Source organism: Heptranchias perlo, chromosome 6 (genome assembly GCF_035084215.1).
Source record: "Heptranchias perlo isolate sHepPer1 chromosome 6, sHepPer1.hap1, whole genome shotgun sequence".
Classification (NCBI taxonomy): Eukaryota; Metazoa; Chordata; class Chondrichthyes; order Hexanchiformes; family Hexanchidae; genus Heptranchias; species Heptranchias perlo.
Genome location: NC_090330.1, coordinates 9,570,282 through 9,592,684, shown reverse-complemented (window position 1 = coordinate 9,592,684; position 22,403 = coordinate 9,570,282). Strand labels below are relative to the sequence as shown.

At 44.8% G+C, this 22,403-nt stretch overlaps 2 protein-coding genes across 5 annotated transcripts in view; both read right to left on the bottom strand.

The window, feature by feature from the left end:
- The window catches only part of dhrsx (dehydrogenase/reductase (SDR family) X-linked), a 179,938-nt gene that overhangs the window by 155,313 nt on the left and 2,222 nt on the right, over positions 1-22,403 (bottom strand). The window contains exon 1 of one of the 2 annotated variants that reach the window (XM_067985725.1): positions 19,230-19,309. The exons of the other annotated variant lie outside the window; for it this stretch is intronic. Coding sequence (XP_067841826.1) covers positions 19,230-19,305 — 76 coding nt within the window. The 5' untranslated portion in view covers positions 19,306-19,309. Of the gene's footprint in view, positions 1-19,229; positions 19,310-22,403 lie in introns of those variants that run through there. 2 annotated transcript variants of the gene reach the window in all.
- LOC137322725 (E3 SUMO-protein ligase ZBED1-like) overlaps positions 635-22,403 on the bottom strand; it is a 23,892-nt gene continuing 2,123 nt past the window's right edge. Inside the window, exons 1-2 of one of the 3 annotated variants that reach the window (XM_067985722.1) lie at positions 19,230-19,316; positions 635-3,436 (exon numbers count right to left, since the gene is read on the bottom strand). In XM_067985722.1, coding sequence (XP_067841823.1) covers positions 1,399-3,384 — 1,986 coding nt within the window. In that variant the 5' untranslated portion in view covers positions 3,385-3,436; positions 19,230-19,316 and the 3' untranslated portion in view covers positions 635-1,398. Of the gene's footprint in view, positions 3,437-3,540; positions 4,003-19,229; positions 19,317-22,403 lie in introns of those variants that run through there. The other 2 variants (XM_067985723.1, XM_067985721.1) reach the window with 2 other exon arrangements.

Below are 22,403 nucleotides of genomic sequence, written 5' to 3'. Positions count from 1 at the left end.
TGCAGCCACTAGGCCAACCCCTGTACATAAGCGCCTTGGGACGTTTCACTATGTTAACGGTGCTTTATAAATGCTTGTTATTGTATATGGGGTTTTTTTGTTACAAATTGAAGTGCCAAAGTACATCAGTTCCTCTGCACAGCTTGCGTCAATGCAAATTGGTCAATGTGAAACTGCGCAGTGAAACTCGAGTGTGAAGTGACACGAGACGCAGTCAAGCAGAGCAAAACTTAAAAAACACTGAACATAAAGTTTTGAATATTTGTAATATTAAGAGCTAATGAGAAGTAGGGCTTCCGTCAACATTAAAATTCAACCAATGTTTGGATACTGATGAACAGAATTTATGCATGTGCGCAAAGCCTCCTTCCCCCAACTGCAGGAGCAGGTATTCTAAATCAAGTCGCTCTGAACAGTAACTGGTCTTTAATACAATACCACCCTAGTTATTTTGCACAATTGGAAATGTGGCTTACTTGCTATTAAACACCAGGAGCAGCTAAACAACTGTGCCGTAATCCATATATAGCAGAGACGAGACAATATGCATTATTACATGAAGTCTCTGTGGCAGGATTTCACAAGACAAAGCTTTCAATTTGTGCACCCCCTTAAATAAAGAGCAAGGCCAATATATAGCATGTTTAAAGTTTATTTTATACAGTCCTTCATGGAGTCATCTCCTTAAAGTTTCAAACAAGCTACATTTTATTTCCCTGTTGAGCGCCTGCATTTAACCCTTCAAGTGCTGAGCATTCTTTGTAGCTCGCACGATGTGTGTACGAGCTGTCTCCAATAGGTTATCTGTAACCACAGCTTTGCCATAAAAACCGACATGGGAGGACAGTTAAAGGAATCATAGAATATGCCTCAATTCACCTTTACTGTGGGAACTAAAAATGCAAAACTTATTGCAGCTTCATTATAGTACAGAAATAATGTGACATCTCAGCTTTGGAAGGATGAAAACCAACTACAGCTCAGCTTCAGTCACGTTCTGTTCTGGGGAAGGTTGATGGTGAGGGGGGTGTGTGGGGCGGAAAAGACATCGATCCTAGCAGCCTAGCTTTCTTAAATAAAATTCCTTTTGAACCCGTAGAGCTGGTCATCTATTATTATATTTTAAGGTTTATATACTGTCCCATATATCGTAAATTCACAGTCACAGTTTTGGAATCTGCTGCAAGAGCAAAATGTAACTTGTCTGATTCAGACAGCCAGTTGAAAAAAAAGATCAATTCCTTTATTTCAATTGATAGTAAATCATAATTTCGATTACCCTTCTGTTCCTTCTTAAGTTTCATTTTTATATATTTTTTTTAAAAAGCACTTTCTTTTCACGACTGAATGTGATCACTTATCCGTCATCAATGTCTCCTGTTAGTCCAGTTCTCATTCTTACTCGTCGTCCGCCACTACCTCCCGATCGACTCGGGTGTTCTCGTACAGGAACAGAAGCTGATCGACCTCTGCAGGGGCCAGCTGGTTTCGCTTAGTGTTCACCAAGTTCCCTGCCGCGCTGAACAGGCGCTCGGAAGGAATGCTGGTGGCGGGAATGCACCAGTACTTCTGCAGCAGTTTGCTCAGGGTAGGAAATAAAGCCACGCGGTCGGACCACCAGGTGAGGGGATCCTCGCCCAGTTCCAGCACCTTCTGCGATTTGAAGTTGTTCAGTTCTTCCACTACCTGAGCATGCCACCCATCTTGGCCCTCGTCGCCGTCACCCGCCTGCCCGAAGATTTCTGCCAGCATGAAGTTGATGCTCCCGGCACTGTAGGACTGCAGCGACATTGTACGTTTTTTCAACGGCGGCTCTTCGAGTGCAAAGCTCCCCTCTGCTCTAGCAAAGCTCTCCTTTCCCTTCTCCAAGAGGCCGGTGGCTTCCTCCAAGATCTTGTTCTCGACCTGCTTTTGCTGTGCCGCCGAAAGGAACGGGACTTTCTTGTACCTCGGATCGAGAAACGTTGCGGAGTTGAGGAAGAGCTCCAGCTCCGGGGATAACTGGTATACTTCGGACAACTCTTTGGCGATCGTCTCCTTCACAGCACTGAGCAGCTGAGAGTCTGAATCCTCAACTTTCAGCGTCGAGTTCAACAGGACATGTAGCAGGGGTCGGACCATGCTAATGATTGGGTACTTCAATCTGCCCATCATCTCGGTGGCTTGTTGAAATGGCTGCAGCAATTCCACCAGCCCTTCTATGGTGTTCCATTCACTGGCTTCTGGCATCAAATGGTAATTCATGCTGTCCTCGAAGAGCACAGCAGCAATCGCTGTTTGTTGCTCCCTCAGGCGCTGTAGCATGGACAGGGTGGTTCCCCAAGTACTACAATCACTGACCAGTTGGTGTTGTAATAAATACTGCTGCTTCTGCTTCTCCCTTAACATATAGGTCGCTCTCGGTGTCAATTTAAAGTACTCGACCAGTTTATTGCACTTCAGAAGAAGAGTGCAGAGTTTTGGGAGTTGGAGAGCTCGGTTTATTCCTAGATTGATTGTGTGACCGAAACACGGCATGTGCACAGGGAGATTCAGGAGGGAGCAGGCATTGACCACATTTTCACTGCCATTGCTGGTTGTGGCACCCAACACATTTTTACTGATTCCCCATTCTCTGAAGGACTCGACGAGCGCGTGAGCCAAGTTCTCAGTAGTATATTCGTCCGCCACTTCAAACGTGGCAAGACACTTGGAAGTGAACCTCAAGTTGCTGGCGCTGCTGCCCGTGCCACCCAAGAAGTGGGCAGTCAAAGACATGTAACATTGGTTTCGACCCTGTGCCGTCCATAGGTCGGCGGTAATGCCGCACCAGGCTGCCACAGCCAACTCCTTCTCCACAGCAGTCCGGATAATATGATATCGCTCCGGGATGGCTTTGGTCGAGAAATACTTCCTGCTGGGGAGCTCAAATCGTGGGTCAGCCATTTTAAGGAGCTTCTTGAAAGTCGGCTCCTCTACCACAGAGACAGGATACAGCCCCTCGCAGATGAAGTTGGTTATGACGGAGGTCAATTCTTGGTGCCGTTTACTGTCTTGGCTGTAACAGGTCTTAAGGATTGCATCTTGGATGCTCAGGTGCGTGGCTTCGGACTCCGATTTCAAAAAGTTGGAGGTAAACGGTTCCCTTGCTTGCTCAGCATTGCTCTTGACAACCTCATGGAATTCATTCGGATGATTCTTCTCAAGGTGATAGGCAAGATTGGAGGTGTTTCCCGAATAAGCAATTTGAGCCCTGCAAACTCGACAGTAGATTTTCTTCCACTGCAGTATGCATCCTTCAGCATCAGTGTCAAACCCAAAGTACTTCCAAACTTTACTTTTTGCTCTTGGATGACAGACCAGCTTTAAGTCGGAGGTAGAACCTTCTGGGGTCTTGTGCTCCATGGCTCCTCGGTCGCAATTCTACATACGGAACCTTCATCCATTTAATGTCAACCTGCCAACCAAAGAGAAGCGATGATAAGACATTCAATTTTCTTTTTAAAAAAAGGCACACCATTTCAAGGATATATAGACCGTGGTTGAACATTAATAACCTACCTGATCAATTCATACGTAAAAAGAAACGATAACACTGCAACATGCGAAGATAAGTCAACTCAAAAGGATGGCTCATGAGCTGACGAGTTGACAAGCAAATTGGATTTGCCAAACAAGCATGCCGACTGATGCGTTAAGACAGGCGTACAATGCAAAACCTGAAATGTTAACATATGTACATGGTTGCATACTGCTTACACACTGGCAGCTATTATCCTTGCCAGTAGCAAGATGCCAAGACTGTCACTGAAGATCTCCAACGTTCAAAGCCTTTGATTTACAAACTGAAAAGAATGCCTTGTCGTCCCAACAACTACTCAAAATGAATAATTGTTTCTGTTCAAAATTTAACTCCTGCGTGGCAGGCATAAAAGACCGATTGTGGTTGAACAACCTGCTGACGTTCTCTGTCTAAGCTCACACAAGAGTAGCAGCCACTTGAGATACGAGAGAAGTGGCCATCGTACCCTAAGATGAACTCAGTGCCTTCAAAAGAAAGGTGAAAAATCTGGAGGAAAAAAAGAGAGATGTTATAATCCCGCACCACCAACAGCAACATAACTGCTTTCCACCGGAGCAGTTATGTTTTGGGACAATTCAAGCACAGTGACTGAACTCTCTCGCAACCACCCTGTACAGCCTAGTGAAGTCGCTTCACTTTCACTGCCTTGTACGGGTATCTTCCCCAGCAGCTCAGGAAGGTAGCAGCCCCATGCAAAAAAGTTGCTAACTACAACTTTAAAACAAGCGTGCATATGCATTTGTTTAAATGCAGAGCTGGTCCTAGACTGCCCGCAATATAAACAAGGTGATTTCTACAGCTACAGAATCTGCAGTCGGGATTGCGGCCCAGCAACGCAAGTGTAGCATTAGTGATGCCAGCTTTATGTGCATGAGCTTGCTAAACATACTGCTTCAACAAAGAGAAACAAATAGCAAGTCATAGAGTTAATGGCACAGTCAGCCCGTAATAGTGCAGCACTTGCATGTTTAAGGGTTAACCCTTAGGTTGTGTTTAGACAGCCACTCCATTTACAAACCAAACAACTATTACAGCATAAACTTCAATATCTATTTACTCATTTTAAGTTTATGTTTTGATACTTGAAACAGCGAATTCTGATGACGACATCATGGTTGGAAGGAGCTGCTGGGTCCAACTGTCCAGGGAAGATGTATTACCACAAGGGTTGGAAAAGGCAAGACTATTACAGTATTCTGGATAAATGACAGTGCCTCAACATCTATTAGTTCAGCTCTATCACCAGCCCGTCAGGGTTCGGTGCTCCTTGCAAGTAATTTTCTCAGAGGAAAAGAAGAAAAATAATTAATAGAAACAAACAAGGTATTAAGGGATATGGGCCAAAGGCAGGTATATGGAGTTAGATCACAGATCAGCCATGATCTTATCAGATGGCGGAGCAGGCACGAGGGGCTGAATGGCCTACTCCTGTTCCTATGTTCCTACAAAACAATTTTCAAGTTCTTGGGTCATTCTCCTGATAGCACAATGGCTACCAAGTCATACAGACCAGGTGGATTCCAAGTTCAATCTTAGAATGAGATCTTAGCTGATCTGATTTGGGATGCTACAAGGGGTCCAAGTAACATCACTGGGATAGCTGGGGAGAGGGGGAAATTCAGCCAGGATTCCTGATTGTGATCCGGTGACCTCTACTAGAAACAGCAAGTCTATGGGATGTCAGGTGAGGGCAAAATTAAGCTTGCTTGCGATGCATCCTGTGGTTAAATAGCCAGGTCAGCCACTTGGGCGAGCTACTGGAAGGCAGCTGGCACCTGTTGAACGGTAACCCAGCACAAGTCAGCATATTCAGGAGATGAAGGAGGAAAGTCAGAGAGAAAAACAACAAAGCTGAAAGAAAAATTCATGGTAGGTAACCATTCAAATATGTGTCCCTGATGCTAAGAATTTCCCTCTATAATACAGCCTGAGCATTTTTTTTCCACGTTAAGCAAAGTTATGATACTCTTGATTGCAACCCCTTCAGTAAATCTTGATGTCACTGCTTAACACAACTAGCAAACTGATGGAGCAGAAACGTATTTGTCATTTCAATTTTAACTGTCCACACACCATTTAACATCAGATTAGTCGCAGGAACTTAGTTTAGATCATTGCTGTACTGACCTTTGAATAACACAGAAAATTGGCTTGTTGTCATTGGTCCGCATGAAAGATTAAGGGAAGGACAAACACCTGACTCCATGGCTGTATTACACTGCGACATTAATACAATTCACAGGGCCCTTTCCAGAAAGAGATCATCGGGAGCGATACAGAAAAAAATGCCTTGTAGTCATGGAGCTTATTGTGAAGAGTCTTTTTCAGAAAATTTCTCCATCAAAAGAGGAGGCATAAAGCAACACGCATTAATTACAAGGCATCACAATATATCCTGTGCCATCACTGGAGGGAGCAGTTAGTATCCACTGTAGCACATTAATTCACTCATGTAAAACTCCTTTGTGCACTATTTTAACCAGTTTTTAATAAACACCTGTGTTAAAACACCTGTATAAAAGCAATTTTACACGGCCACATTAATCAGAACACCACCAAAGGAAATTATACCCCAAAGTTTATTTAACACTTGTCGATTTCCCGTGGTGATCCAAGACCAAGCGTAATGTTCAAGTGGAATGGGATTAGTGGTCAAGGGGTAATTGGACCAGGACATGCAGATGTAATTTAATCCCCATTTTAAAGTCCTTATTTTAATAATATATATTTTATATTATTTATGGCTAAATAGCAATTTGGGAGGCAGAAAAGCAGGAGCATAGGAGTTCAGGTGGAGGAGCTGGGAAATGTGAAATTAAGCTGCAACAGCATTGGTGGAAGAACGTAAGTATAACGCAACAAGCTCGCATAGGAAGTTTCAATTATAAACATGGACATAGGAACCTATAATGGAAATAACTAATGCTAAAGCATGACAGAAACGTGACAACAGAAAGTATGGTTTTGTAGACAAGTGTGTACGTGCAGATAAGATTTGTAATAATTTATAGATTGATACCAATACAGTGGAGAAAAAAAGTCACTTAACCCAATGCATTTTGTGTATAACAGTCTTAATTCACCATCTCAAATTGCTCCCAGCACTGCCACACCAGTGACAGACCTCTATCTAACCTCTTCACCCTAGAGTTATATAGTTCAAAAAGATAAAACCTGTAAATATAAAATAATAAAAATATACTTCTGATTATTGAAGATTCAAGTGGGCATGGTATAAAGACTTCACAGGTTGATCATTATATTTACTGATCTCCTCGTGACAAAACTGATCAGCCTCATAGCAAGGGACTGGTACACTGGAGGCTATTTATATAGGGAAAAACTGAGCAATGTCAAATGTAAAAACACAAACATTACAGAAGCACACTGTGAACTTTTCTTGCAAGGCTGTTGAAGCCATTTTGGCAACACGTAAAATACAAAAACAGCAGTTAAGATGTCGGCTATGCTCTTCACAAATATTTGCAGCAAGTTTTGCCCAACCACAAAGTAGTAAATAAGAACAAAGCCTGAAGAGAAAAAAGGCCATTTGGCCTATCAAGCCTCTTCCATAGATATAAGATTATCCAACCATGTATTTCCCCCTTCTTCAAATTTTAAGGAGGTTCCTGCCTCTACCTCCCCTGAAAAATAATAAGCAGTACTATTAAGATTTCTATAACTGCCAATCACCTTGTTTACAGACATCTGTTTAGCTCCTTCAGTATAGTGATGAATGAGCAACTTTTGCAGTAGCAAATTTAAATTTTCATTATCACAATTAATTGCTCACTTAATGCACAGGTGGCACAGTGGTGCAGCACAATAGCACTCCCCCTCGCTGCATACTAAGTACATGGGAATAGAGTTTCCGCTTTGGACGCAATCGGGAAATTGCGCCCGGAATTGCACTGGTTAGGATACAGTTCAAGTTTATGCTAAAATGTATTTGCATAATCATAAACATAAAATCTTCCATGAACCAGCAAAATCAGGCAGCGTAATAGAACATAATCATTTTTTTTTCTTTGCATTAAAATGTATTGATTGATGTGTTTAAGAGTGGTAACCTGGTGTCGTTTTATTAATTCAGCTGAAAATGGGTTGATCACCAAAAATAAGCATTTTTAATAAGAGTGTCTAGTCCTCCACCTGTGAGCAACCTGCTTTTTAAATCATTGGAAATAACTTCAAAAAAAACTTTACTGAACCATTTACAAGTTTCATTTGGGTCAGTTTCTTAGTAAATCAAATATCTTCTGGCATGTAAAAACTCAAAATGTGCCTACTAGTGCCCGTGCGCCTAAGAAAATGAGCGCAATTTGAAGAACCTTCCCTAACCAGTGAAATCGGTGGAAACTCGCAATGTCGACCTGGGGGCGTGGCCAGTTTTGTGGGCGGGGCCTGATCCAGGCGAATTGAATCTTAAATCAGTGGCAAAGATCGCGGAAAACCCGAAAGCAAATGGCTTTGGCCGTAACTCACTTACGTTTAAAACGCCCCAATCTTTTGCGCTGGTTCAGCTGATTATGCTGGAATCTGGGCGCAAAAGTCGTGGAAGCAAGCCGAAACTCTACCCCACGATCCCTAACCGTGCTGCCGTGGGGACACACACGCTTAGTCGACCACACTTGCTCACTTGGAAGGAGAACAAAATCAAAGGTCAAGCCTCTCTGATGCCTCAGCCAGTTTCTTAAGTAAGTAAGTGAGCCATCGATCCCCGGTCTGAGTCACGTTTGCTAGTATCAGCCCGGCAGGCAAAGGGCAACACAACTGCCTCAGGGCCCGAGTTACAGAGAAATAAAAAATGACAATAGGTTCCCAATCCTGGTCACTATGTAGTGACGCAGCTAAAAAGAACACACGGGAACGTCGGGTGACTTCAGGGGCAGGCTGTAATAATCCATTGCCATCAAATAGCATGCTGGCACTCACTATCAGGGTTCTCACCTGAATAATAGTTACTAAGGCAAAGTACTTGCTGGCAACTGGAATCTGTGGAACCATGACCCAGCAAGGAGAGTTCCTGATTTCTACTTTTTTTTTAAAAATTCATTCTCAACATATGGGTGTCATTTGCAAGGCTGGCATTTATTGCCCGTCCCTAGCTGCCCTTAAGAAGGTGGTGGTGAGCCTTCCTCTTGAACCGCTGCAGTCTGTATGGTGAAGGTACTCCCACATTGCTGTTAGGTAGGGAGTTCCAGGATTTTGACCCAGCGACGATGAAGGAACAGCCGATATATGTCCAAGTCGGGATGGTGCGTGACTTGGAGGGGAACTTGGAGGTGATGGTGTTCCCATTCACCTCTAGGTGGTGCAGCTCGCGGGTTTGGGAGGTGCTGTCGAAGAAGCCTAGACAAGTTGCTGCAGTGCATCCTGTGGATAGTACACACTGCAGCCATGGTGAGTCGCTGGTGGAGGGAGTGGATATTTAAAGGTGGTGGGTCATCCGAAAACACGTCAGGTTCCACATGTACGTTGACGACACCCAGCTCTACCTCACCACCACCACCCTCAACACCTCTACTGTCTTTCATTTGTCTCATTGATTGTCCGACATCCAGCAATAGATGAGTGAAAATTTCCTCTAACTAAATATTGGCAAGATCGAAGCCATTATCTTCAGTCCCCGCCACAAACTCTGTTCCCTAGCCACCGACTCCATCCCTCTCCCTGGCCACTATATGAGGCTGAAACAGACCGTTCGCAACCTTGGTATCCTACTTGACCCTGAGATGAGCTTCCAACCACACATCCGCTCCATCACCAGACCGCCTAATTCCACCTCCGTAATATCGCCCGTCTCCACCCCTGCCTCAGCTCATCTGCTGCTGAAACCCTCATCCATGCCTTTGTTTCCTCTGGACTTGACTATTCCAATAATCTTCTGCTCAGCCTCCCATCTTCTAACCTCCGTAAACTTGAGCTCATCCAAAACTCTGCTGCCCGTATCCTAACCTGCACCAAGTGCCATTCACCCATCACCCTGTGCTCGCTGACCTACATTGGCTCCCGGACCGGGAAGGCTTCGATTTTAAAATTCTCATCCTTGTTTTCAAATCGCTCCATGGCTTCGCCCCTCCTGATATCTGTAACCTCCTCCACCCCTACAACCCACCGAGATCTCTGCATTCCTTCAATTCTTGCCTCTTACACGTCTCCAATTTTAATTGCTTCACCATTGGCGGCTGTGCCTTCAGCTGCCTAGGCCCTAAGCTCTGGAATTCCCTCCCTAAACCTCTCCGCCTCTCTCTCCTCCCTTAAAACCTACCTCTTTGACCAAGCTTTTGATCACCTGTCCTAGTTATCGCCTTATGTGGCTCGGTGTCAAATTTTGTTTGATAACTCTCCTGTAAAGCACCTTGGGACGTTTTACTACATTAAAAGGTGCTATATAAATGCGAGGAGTTGTTGTTGTTGTGGATACAATCAGGTGATTAACAGACTGCTTCGCTCTCATGGTTTATGATCCCACCCAAAACCCATCCTTCATCTGACCACCCCCCCCCCCCTCCTCCTCCCCAAATACATATTCCAACTGAGAATTTCCAATCAAGATAATGCCAAAATGTTTACTGCCACCTCACCACACTGCAGAAGTTCCATAGTATTAACTTGCCATTAGTTAGCTTCTGCTTTGGTATTGCTCCCAAATGTAAAGAGAGTTTCAACCTAAAAAGTCACAATTCAGTTTAATTTCCATTGGGCACCATATTTAGCAGACCACTTAACATGTTCCTATCTGTACTATTTTAACTCTGAAGTTAACCCATGTATTTTAAGCACAAACGTTGCATTTATAATAAAGTTATAAATATTAATAGCACAGACAAGAATCTATGCAAATATGATAAGGGGTAAACCAAAAATAGCACTTGGAGGGAATTAAACCCACAAATATTACCCTAGTATAATTTCTATAATAGAATGTCACCAAGGATTTCTAAATGTTACAACTAATATAGTCTATAGGACCTTTTCACAAACAACATTTGAAAGAAACTTGAAAGAAAACAAAACCCACAGGCATTACCTTTCAATTTCCAACACCAATGATCTAAGTTTTGCTTAACCCCCAACAAATGACGACAGAAAACCTGCAACAATTGCGGCAAATAGAAGCAAATCTCGCCAAGTGGCCTCATGCAGCAATTTAAAAAGGACAATATGTACGGTACTTGCATACTATTAACTGAATACTAGATGGCCCCCTGATGGGAGTTAGCATGTTGCAGCAATTATAGTCTACTGTCTCTCTTGTATTAGGAACAGGAGTAGGCCATTCAGCCCCTCAATGAGATCATGGCTGATCTGAATCCTAACTCCATTTTCCCGCTTTTGTTATTCGTTGAAGGAATATTCCAGAGGGATGGTAGTTACTACTACACCAATTTGTGTATTTATTTGGACATAACACAGGCCACCTGAGAGTTGATCCAATTCGCAATTTTAGTGCTTGTTAAAAAAAAAACTTTACCTTATGAAGGGGGAGGGGATGGGGGCTACAGGGAGGGTCAGAAAGTAAGTAGGCTAGCCGATTTATAAATCGGATGACCACTAACCCAAATCTGTGGCAGCCAATGTTGGTGTCATGATGACAGTTATAATAAATTTATTTAATATTGAAACAAAAAAAAACTAACACCATTATTCTGTTTCTGAAAAATTCTTCCTTCCCATTATCCAGCCCTATTACTGATGTATGATCCATATACTCGTGAACTCTGTGTCTCACCCAGACATGATTAGTTATTGCCAGAGTGGAAGGGTAACTCATGCATGGATAGGGTTGTCAGCTTCATGACTTGAGAAATGAGGCAACGTTTAGCTGAAAATGGACTCCAAAGACTTGTGAATCAGAAGCCAATTTTATTTTCCTTCCGGGTTCATTTCAAAAATGGATGGTGAAAACTCAGGGGCCCCAAATAGGACATATTTTAATGTTTCTCTAAAGAATAACAGCACAGCACAGTTATAGTAAGTACATTACAGACAGAAGTACAGTTAAAATATTTTTTTAAAAGGGAGAATGGCAGAAAAATTGAAAACAGGACAAACACAAGAAACCTGTATTTACATAGCACTTTCAATCGTATCTCAAACATCCCATACATACAATTATTTTAAAATGCAATAACCATTGTTATGTGACAACCATACTGTGCACAGCAAGATCCCACAGAGAGCAATGAGACAAAAGACCATGTAACCTCTTTGTGTGATGTTGGACAAGGACAAATACTGGACAGGTCAACGGAGGACTCTCTGCTCTTCTTGAATAGCTCCATCAAATCTTTTAATATCCACCTGAACCACTAGAACAGGTAAACAGGGGCTCGATTTAATGTCTCATCTGAAGGACGGCACCTCCAACAGTACTCCTTCAGCATTGCAATGAGTGTTAACCGAGATCATATCCTGGAGCGAGGCTTCAACCCACAACCTTCTGACTCAAAAGGCGAGAGTGCTGCCAACTGAGCCAAACGGAACATTTAAAAATGTTCTTTCAGCTGCCTTCGATTAATATTATGTCATCTGAATAGCTTTATTACTGTAATATTGGGGGGTGGAGTTCTGCATCGTATTGTGTGAATGAACTTTAAAAAATGGCTAGTTCAAGCAGCACAGAATTTCACAAGCTGCCTCATTTTTCTGTAATTCATTGTCTAAAATAATTTGGCAATACACAACAAAACTCATATCTTTCGAAAGCCTCCGTCACACTGCACCACAATACAAACAGGAAATTGCCATCAACTGATATAGCACTTTCACAAGAAATCTTATACAAAAGATTTACAAGTCAGTATACATCAGAATATATGATAGAATTCTTCATTAAGTTTGAAAGTGATGTAGTTCAACCAAAACTAGGGTCTTAAATCTAAACAAAGGAAACTACAACGGTATGAGGTGCAAGTTGGATGTGGTTAATTGAGGAACTACATTAAAAGGTATGATGGTAGACAGGCAATGGCTAGCATTTAAAGAATTAATACATAATTTCCAACAAATATATATTCCTTTAAGGCACAAAAAACCATCAGGAAAAGTGGTCCAAGTGTGGCTAACAAGAAAATTAAAAATAGTATTAAATCAAAGAGGCATATAAAGTTGCCAGAAAAAGCAATAAGCCTGGGGATTGGGTGCATTTTAGAATTCAGCAAAAGAGGAACAAGAAATTGATAAAGAAAGGGAAAATCGAATACGAGAGCAAATTAGCGAGAAACATAAAAACAGACTGTAAAAGCTTCGATAGGTATGTAAAAAGGAAAAGACTGGCGAAGGCAAATGTGGGTCCCTTACAGACAGAGACGGGAGAATTAGGAAATGGCAGAGAAATTAAACAAATACTTTGTGTCTGTCTTCACAGAGGAAGACACAAAAAACCTCCCAGAAATACTAGAGAACCAAGGGTCAGGCGAGAATGAGGAACTGAAAGTAATTAGTATTAGTAAAAAGAAGTACTAGAGAAATTAATGGGACCGAAAGTCAATAAATCCCAAGGACCTGATGATCTATATCCCAGGGTTTTGAAAGAGGTGGCTATAGAGATAGTGAATGCATTGGTTGTCATCTTCCAAAATTCTAGAGATTCTGGAATGGTTCCTGCAGATTGGAGGGTAGCAAATGTAACCCCACTATTTAAGAAAGGAGGGAGAGAGAAAACATGGAACTACAGACCTGTTAGCCTGACATCAGTAGTAAGGAAAATGCTAGAATCTATTATAAAGGATGTGATAAAAGGACACTTAGAAAATAATGATAGGATTTGGCAGAGTCAACATGGATTTATGAAAGGGAAATCATGTTTGACAAACCTATTGGAGTTCTTTGAGGATGTAACTAGTAGGATAGATAAGGGGGAACCAGTGGATGTGGTGTATTTGGATTTTCAGAAGGCTTTCGATAAGGTCCCACACAGGAGGTTGGTGAACAAAGTTAGAGCACATGGTATTGGGGTAACACACTGGCATGGATTGAGAATTGGTTAACAGACAGAAAACAGAGAGTAGGAATAAACGGGTCTTTTTCAGGTTGGCAGACTGTGACTAGTAGGGTGCCACAGGGATCGGTGCTTGAGCCCCAGCTATTCACAATCTGTATCAATAATTTGGATGAGGGGACCAAATGTAATATTTCCAAGTTTACTGATGACACAAAACTAGGTGGGAATGTGAGTTGTGAGGAGGATGCAAAGGGGCATCAAGGGGATATAGACAGGCTAAGTGAGTGGGCAAGAACATGGTAGATGGAATAAAATGTGGAAAAATGTGAAGTTATCCACTTTGGTAGGAAAAACAGAAATGCAGAGTATTTTTAAATGGTGAGAGATTGGGAAATGTTGATGTTCAAAGGGACCTGGGTGTCCTTGTACGTGAGTCACTGAAAGCTAACATGCAGGTGCAGCAAGCAATTAGGAAGGCAAATGGTTTGTTGGCTTTTATTACAAGAGGATTTGAGTACAGGAGTAAAGATGCCTTACTGCAATTATATAGGGCCTGGGTGAGACCGCAGCTGGAGTATTGTGTACAATTTTGGTCTCCTTACCTAAAAGATATACTTGCCATAGAGGGAGTGCAACGAAGGTTCAGCAGACTGCTTCTTGGGATGGCAAGATTGGCGTATGAGGAGAGATTGAGTAGACTAGGCCTGTATTCTCCAGAGTTTAGAAGAATGCGAGGTGATCTCATTGAAACATACAAAATTCTTACAGGGCTCGACAGGGTAGATGCAAGAAGGATGTTTTCCCTGGTTGGGGAGTCTAGAACCAGGGGTCACTGTCTCAGAATAAGGGGTAGGCCATTTAGGACTGAGATGAGGAGAAATTTCTTCACTCAGAGGATGGTGGATTTTTGGAATTCTCTACCCCAGGGGGCTGTGGAGGCTTAGCCAATGAGTACATTCAACAGAGATCAATAGATTTCTAGATATTAAAGGCATCAAGGGATATGGGAATAGTGCAGGAAAATGGCGTTAAGATAGAAGATCAGCCATGATCTTGTTGAATGGCAGAGCAGGCTCGAGGGGCCGGATGGCCTACTCCTGCTCCTATTTCTTATGTTCGTATGAAATAATACTAGTTATCTCTGCAAGGACATCAACCCATCTTCCAGTTTCTAACAGCTCTATGGGTAGGGTGAACACATGGACTTAGTTCAAAAGACTGAAGGTCAACAGAACTACTTTACACAAAGGGGGGCTGGAAATAATGAAACAGACCTCCCTGAGAAGCATTGGAATCAAATAGTGTCGATCAATTTAAGATGGAACTGGATAGATGTTTGCCAGAGAAAGCAATTAAAGATATAGAAGATCGTGTATAGTGTTTTTCAAGTTCCAAGACCAGCCAGATGGACTACAATGGTCTCTTCCTGTTCTGTACATTACGATGTTCCCATGATATTAGCCAAACCTTTGATTAGATTATGGCCGATCAACATTCTCCAAATGATTGCTACGTGCAACTTTTTAGGATAAGAAGTTTTCATATTTAGGTTGCTGTGGTTTATTTTCTTGCAGAATGAATATCTTGAACATTTCCGAATCCCTTTAGGAGCTTATCACCTGATTCATGATCCTGTTGTTGTCTCTAGCCTCCAACCTCTAAACAAAATTATCTCTCTCTGTTTTATCAATATAACTGCAGTGATTACTCCTTTGTACTTTCCTTGCTTGCTCCTTCCATCTGCATAAAACACGCATTTTTCCTCATCCCTGCAGCATCATTATAATGAGAACCAAACACACTGCACCTTCTTTCCTAAGCATTTCAAAACGTCGCTCCTTCAATCACTACTTCCTCGTACAATCTTCAGATTTCTAAAACCCTAGCTTGGTGTTCACATAATCACTACAATTTACCTCATCTTCTCATTTACTCTTTTTGCCTTTGGCAATATCTTGCGCTATGGGAGTTAGCCCTTCCCCTAGGTTTCTCATTAATAAAAAAAAACACTGTGGGAATCAGCAAAGGATTTATGCTTCTCTCAAAAGATTTTTGTAAGAAGTAAAATCAAACATTTCCATGGCCCATGGCACAATTCTGGCATAGTCAGAGGCAGAGGATATTGGGCTCCCAATAAATAAGCAAACTCCCAGCAACGCTAATAGCGGTGACAAGCTCACACTCAAAATTAGCTTCAATAACATGACTAGCCATTGTACAGAGTAGCAGCTCTCAAGCAACGTGTGACCTCCAGGTGTCATGCTTCCATTATGTATCTTACTTCTTGCCACCAAGTCCAAATTTGGAAAACCGGCAATTCTTAAAGCTAAGAGAGACAAGTTTGCTGAATATACCAAGCCCGAAATCCTGCAAGGTAGTTCTATTTCCTTCCTTCCATCCAAACCTCTGAATAAAAATGTAACCAAGAAATCAACTCCTCTCTGAGCATTGATTGCCAGCCTCCAGATCAGAGAAGGCACAGAGGGACAGACAGACAGATCTAACAGTCCTCATTGGCATGCACACACCAGAGATCAGTGCACTGTATGTCATTTAGGATCCACAACAAAGGCACACGACATCAAAGTAAGCATGGAGGCGACTTTTATTTTGCACAAGACCGCAAATATACAAGATTAAGTATTAACAAGCGACTGTGTGCACACATTTACAAAATATATCGGATGCAGCATTGACCTGAAGTCAAACCAATCGGCAGAATATTTCCTGACTAACGTATGGCTCTTTCAAAGAGTTGGCACAGGCATGATAGGCCGAATGACCTGCTTCTGTGCTGTATGATTCTATATAGTATTACAGTACATTTAATAACTTTTGTGAACTTCATTCAACATCAAGTGGCATGAAGTGTACATGCAACCAGCAAAGAAACCAGCATGTAACAGAACTACCAAGTTAAAATAACACACCAGTTACAGTCAGTAGACTTTGTGTGAAGTGTAATGATGGGCATGTGGTATTTTTATACTAGGTCTAAATTGTCATACTAGGTCTACTATTGATCGTGAAAAAGAAAACCTGCAGTATAACTACAGCGGAACACCCATCATCCACTGTCCCAATTATCAGCCAGAATTGTCACAGGAAAAAACTTCGTCACAGGCAAGAAACGTAATGTTTCTTTAATAAAAAACAGCAAATGCTGGAAACACTCAGCGAGTCAGGCAGCATCTGTGGAGAGAGAAACAGAGTTAACGTTTCAGGTCGATGACCTTTCACCAGAACACAGTGTTTCCAGCATTTTCTGATTTTATTTCAGATTTTCGGCATCCGCAGTATTTTGCTTTTGTTGTAATGTTCCTTTAGTTTTCTGGTATTGTAATGTTCATTCCTGTGACACAATGATACCTTGCGTAGAAGACTAAAACTTGGTGACGTTCAATTATCCACCAATCTCAGTTACTTATTACAGCAAGGATTTAGCCCTGCTGAAATTCATTTTGGAGAGAGTATTTTGAGCTCTCTAAACCTAGTTTAAAGTACGTGGTTAGAGTGGAGGCATTAATTTGTGGTGACAAATTAAGAGCATTGCCCAACATTGCAGCACATTGGCTTCAGTGAGTATTTTTCCATAGCATATTGCTACCAATACATTAAATAAGCCTAATGACAACACTGCAAATCTGCATCCTTCCATATTATACAAATGAAAGATTTTTTTTTAAACCCAGGCAGCAAATTCCTGGCTGTGAAGTGATCACAGGATCCAAGCGACAGGTACAGAGTGCTCGAGCTTCGTTCTGCAGCCTTGTAAATCACTCCAACAGGAATTTGCTATTCTCTGGAAAATCTATCCCTGGTTGACTCTTCAGAGCACAAAAGACCATGCAGGTGATTGAGACACTACATGGAGTTGAACTGTATGTGAATGTATTACCATTGTTACAGAAGCATAGGCTTGGGGCGATCTGATCAAGGTTTACAAGATGATGAAGGGAATGGATTGTGTTCGAGTTGACAAGTTTGTTCCAATTGAATAGGTTAGGGAGAACCAGGGGGGTCACAATTTTAAGTTGTACAAGGCCATTTCTAGGTTAGATGTCAGGGGGGACTCTTTTCTCAAAAAATAGTGGGCTTCTGGAACAGGCTACCAACTCGTGCGGTGGATGCCAATGCGCTGAATTCCTTCAAGCGAGAGCTGAACCTGTTTCTGTCTGCGGCGGCGATCACCTCTTACAAAAGGCAGGTAATGCAGAAAATTAAGAGGGCCGGAGTGATCTCCAGGACTAGTTTCCATCGCCATGGTGGGGGGGGGGGGGGGGGGGGGGGGGCGAGAGGAATTTCACAGATCTTTTCCCCCCCAAAATTGGCCTGCATTTTTATCTTTTTTTCACCGCTCCCAGGAGGTCATATGGCTTTGGGTGGGGTGGGGAGTGTATATACTGTGATACATACGGTATCATAATGATGTGGGACAGGCTGGATGAACCAGAGGGTCTTTGTCCTGTCCGTCATTGTTCGTATCTCCGTATTATCTCGATAAGCAGACTGTACATCGGAGATTACTAAAAGCAGATAAGGGCATCGAATAACTGCCTTTACTGGCCAGGTACACTGCACTTTTCACGTCGACACAATGCCGTTTTGTGTAACTCTGGCATAAAGTTGCACAAATCAAATTTTGGCAATTGATGAGGCACCACCTTGAGGAGGTAGTCTGGCTTTGCACCAGCTGCATTATAATCATAGCTGGTGAAAGGCAAAGTTTATAATGTGGGATCACTCGGGAACATTTCAAGCATATTTTTAATCCAGCACACAGCCCAACGTCCAATTGTCTCACTGTCAACATTAAACTTTAACTAGTATTCGGTTTCCAGTGAACGGAGCTGTGAGTCCACTTGCTTAAACTAATATAAAGACCTTGGTTTTCCTTAGCTCCGAGCACAGTGTGAAGCCAGGAGTGTAATCTGTCACCCCCACATCACTCTCAGTACCCATATTGTAACAATACCTGATTCTATTTTACATCTTGACATGACTTCCCGGTCATCTAAAAAAAATGTGGAAGGTGTCCAGAAGCATATGGAGGTTACGAGCATCTATACCCGGTGACCGTGTTTAAAATCACGCCAGACTAGAGTCATAATCCAGACCAACAACCCACAATTACGTCAAGTTTCATCTGCTACACCACAAAAACTACTTTACACATTTTCCATTAAAGCAACACTCCTAAACTATTTCTAAATTACTTTATAGCTGACATACACAGGTGATCGGAGCTGAAGGAGCATGAATTATAGAATCCTAGAATTTTACAGTACAGAAGGAGGCCATTAAACCCATCTATCCTGTGATGGCTCTCAAAAAGAGGTATCTACTTAATTTCATTTCCCCATACTCTTAACTTTTTCTTTTTCAACCATTTATCCAGTTCCCTTTTAAAAGCTATTATGGATTCTTCTTCCACCACATTCCATGTCCTAACAACCTTCTGCTTAAAAAAAAATCCATATCGCTCCCTTCATCCTTTTGGCAACCAACTTGGTGACCAGTGGAAATATTTTATTAGTACACTTTTTTTTCCTTTCAAAGAACTCAATTAAACATGTCAGACACAATTTAATTTTTAAGAAACTATGCTGGGGTCCTCAATTAATCCAATGCTTTCTAGGTGAGCATTAATTTTATCCCATATTATGCCCTCTCAAAGCTTGCCTACTATCAATGCTAGGCTGACTGGTCTGTAGTTACCTGGTGTGTCCCTTTCTCTCTTCTTGAACAGAGGTGTTACATTGGCAACCCACCAATTCACTGGCATAACTTTCATATCCGAAAATGTTTCAAAGATCGTGGTCAGAGTGTCTCCAATTTCCTCTGACTTCCCTCAGCATTCTAGGATGCATGCCATCCAAGGCCCGTTGCTCTGTTCTAAAAAGAAATATTCCTAGTAAATGAGTAATTTGTAGCAGAGAACAATTTGGAAGTTTTGCGTTCTCAATTAGCTAATCTTCATCCCTCACCCCCAGGGTTCTCATTTAACAAAGGTAAGCCGGATGAGTCCATCCTAACTGCACGGTGGTGGCATTGACACAATCTAAATAACATGACAACATGAAGAACTTGTTTTTGCTTTTACAACTTTCTCCGTCCAAAGGAAGACGACTAATGTTGGGGTAGAGGGAGACCAAAGGGGGACATTGAAACCAAATGCAGAAAGAACAACAGGGCAACATTGGAAGAGAAAGAACACAAGGCAACACCGAAACTGAATAGAGAAAGCAAGAACACAGGGCAACATTGGCACCAAATACAGAGAGAGGTAGCACTAAGCAACAATGGCACCGAATACAAAGAAAGCAAGATCGCAGGGTAACATTAGAACCAGATTGGAAAAGAGAGAGAAATCAACATGGAGCAGCATTGGCTCTAAAAACAGAGAGGAACACACTGGAACCAACTATACAGAAAGAACATCGAGCAACAATGAAACCAAATAGAGAGAGAGAGAGTGAGAGAGAGAGAGAGAGAGAGAGAAAAAAACTAAGGATAACATTGGATCCGAAAACAGAGATAGGGAGGAGAGAAAACACACAGAGCAACACTGGAACCGAATATATAGAGAAAAGGAAGAGAGGGCAACAGTGGAACCAAACAAAGAGAACGAGAACACAGACTAACACTGGAGCTGAATACAGAGAGAGGATAGAGAGAGGGAGTGAGAACAAGAACACTGGAGCTGAATCTGCACCAAGGCGACTGGTTTCCTGATAAACAGTTTGTTCAGACAGTGGCGACGGCCGCTCACCGGCTCATCTGTCACTGACAGTGAAACACTGGCTGTAAATATTTAAAATGTTTGGTCCGATTTGTGAACGCGAAGCCCCGGGTCTGGGAGGGGGGTGAATGAGGGAGAGCCCCGGGTCTGGGAGGGGGGTGAATGAGGGAGAGCCCCGGGTCTGGGAGGGGGGTGAATGAGGGAGAGCCCCGGGTCTGGGAGGGGGGTGAATGAGGGAGAGCCCCGGGTCTGGGAGGGGGGTGAATGAGGGAGAGCCCCGGGTCTGGGAGGGGGGTGAATGAGGGAGAGCCCCGGGTCTGGGAGGGGGGTGAATGAGGGAGAGCCCCGGGTCTGGGAGGGGGGTGAATGAGGGAGAGCCCCGGGTCTGGGAGGGGGGTGAATGAGGGAGAGCCCCGGGTCTGGGAGGGGGGTGAATGAGGGAGAGCCCCGGGTCTGGGAGGGGGGTGAATGAGGGAGAGCCCCGGGTCTGGGAGGGGGGTGAATGAGGGAGAGCCCCGGGTCTGGGAGGGGGGTGAATGAGGGAGAGCCCCGGGTCTGGGAGGGGGGTGAATGAGGGAGAGCCCCGGGTCTGGGAGGGGGGTGAATGAGGGAGAGCCCCGGGTCTGGGAGGGGGGTGAATGAGGGAGAGCCCCGGGTCTGGGAGGGGGGTGAATGAGGGAGAGCCCCGGGTCTGGGAGGGGGGTGAATGAGGGAGAGCCCCGGGTCTGGGAGGGGGGTGAATGAGGGAGAGCCCCGGGTCTGGGAGGGGGGTGAATGAGGGAGAGCCCCGGGTCTGGGAGGGGGGTGAATGAGGGAGAGCCCCGGGTCTGGGAGGGGGGTGAATGAGGGAGAGCCCCGGGTCTGGGAGGGGGGTGAATGAGGGAGAGCCCCGGGTCTGGGAGGGGGGTGAATGAGGGAGAGCCCCGGGTCTGGGAGGGGGGTGAATGAGGGAGAGCCCCGGGTCTGGGAGGGGGGTGAATGAGGGAGAGCCCCGGGTCTGGGAGGGGGGTGAATGAGGGAGAGCCCCGGGTCTGGGAGGGGGGTGAATGAGGGAGAGCCCCGGGTCTGGGAGGGGGGTGAATGAGGGAGAGCCCCGGGTCTGGGAGGGGGGTGAATGAGGGAGAGCCCCGGGTCTGGGAGGGGGGTGAATGAGGGAGAGCCCCGGGTCTGGGAGGGGGGTGAATGAGGGAGAGCCCCGGGTCTGGGAGGGGGGTGAATGAGGGAGAGCCCCGGGTCTGGGAGGGGGGTGAATGAGGGAGAGCCCCGGGTCTGGGAGGGGGGTGAATGAGGGAGAGCCCCGGGTCTGGGAGGGGGGTGAATGAGGGAGAGCCCCGGGTCTGGGAGGGGGGTGAATGAGGGAGAGCCCCGGGTCTGGGAGGGGGGTGAATGAGGGAGAGCCCCGGGTCTGGGAGGGGGGTGAATGAGGGAGAGCCCCGGGTCTGGGAGGGGGGTGAATGAGGGAGAGCCCCGGGTCTGGGAGGGGGGTGAATGAGGGAGAGCCCCGGGTCTGGGAGGGGGGTGAATGAGGGAGAGCCCCGGGTCTGGGAGGGGGGTGAATGAGGGAGAGCCCCGGGTCTGGGAGGGGGGTGAATGAGGGAGAGCCCCGGGTCTGGGAGGGGGGTGAATGAGGGAGAGCCCCGGGTCTGGGAGGGGGGTGAATGAGGGAGAGCCCCGGGTCTGGGAGGGGGGTGAATGAGGGAGAGCCCCGGGTCTGGGAGGGGGGTGAATGAGGGAGAGCCCCGGGTCTGGGAGGGGGGTGAATGAGGGAGAGCCCCGGGTCTGGGAGGGGGGTGAATGAGGGAGAGCCCCGGGTCTGGGAGGGGGGTGAATGAGGGAGAGCCCCGGGTCTGGGAGGGGGGTGAATGAGGGAGAGCCCCGGGTCTGGGAGGGGGGTGAATGAGGGAGAGCCCCGGGTCTGGGAGGGGGGTGAATGAGGGAGAGCCCCGGGTCTGGGAGGGGGGTGAATGAGGGAGAGCCCCGGGTCTGGGAGGGGGGTGAATGAGGGAGAGCCCCGGGTCTGGGAGGGGGGTGAATGAGGGAGAGCCCCGGGTCTGGGAGGGGGGTGAATGAGGGAGAGCCCCGGGTCTGGGAGGGGGGTGAATGAGGGAGAGCCCCGGGTCTGGGAGGGGGGTGAATGAGGGAGAGCCCCG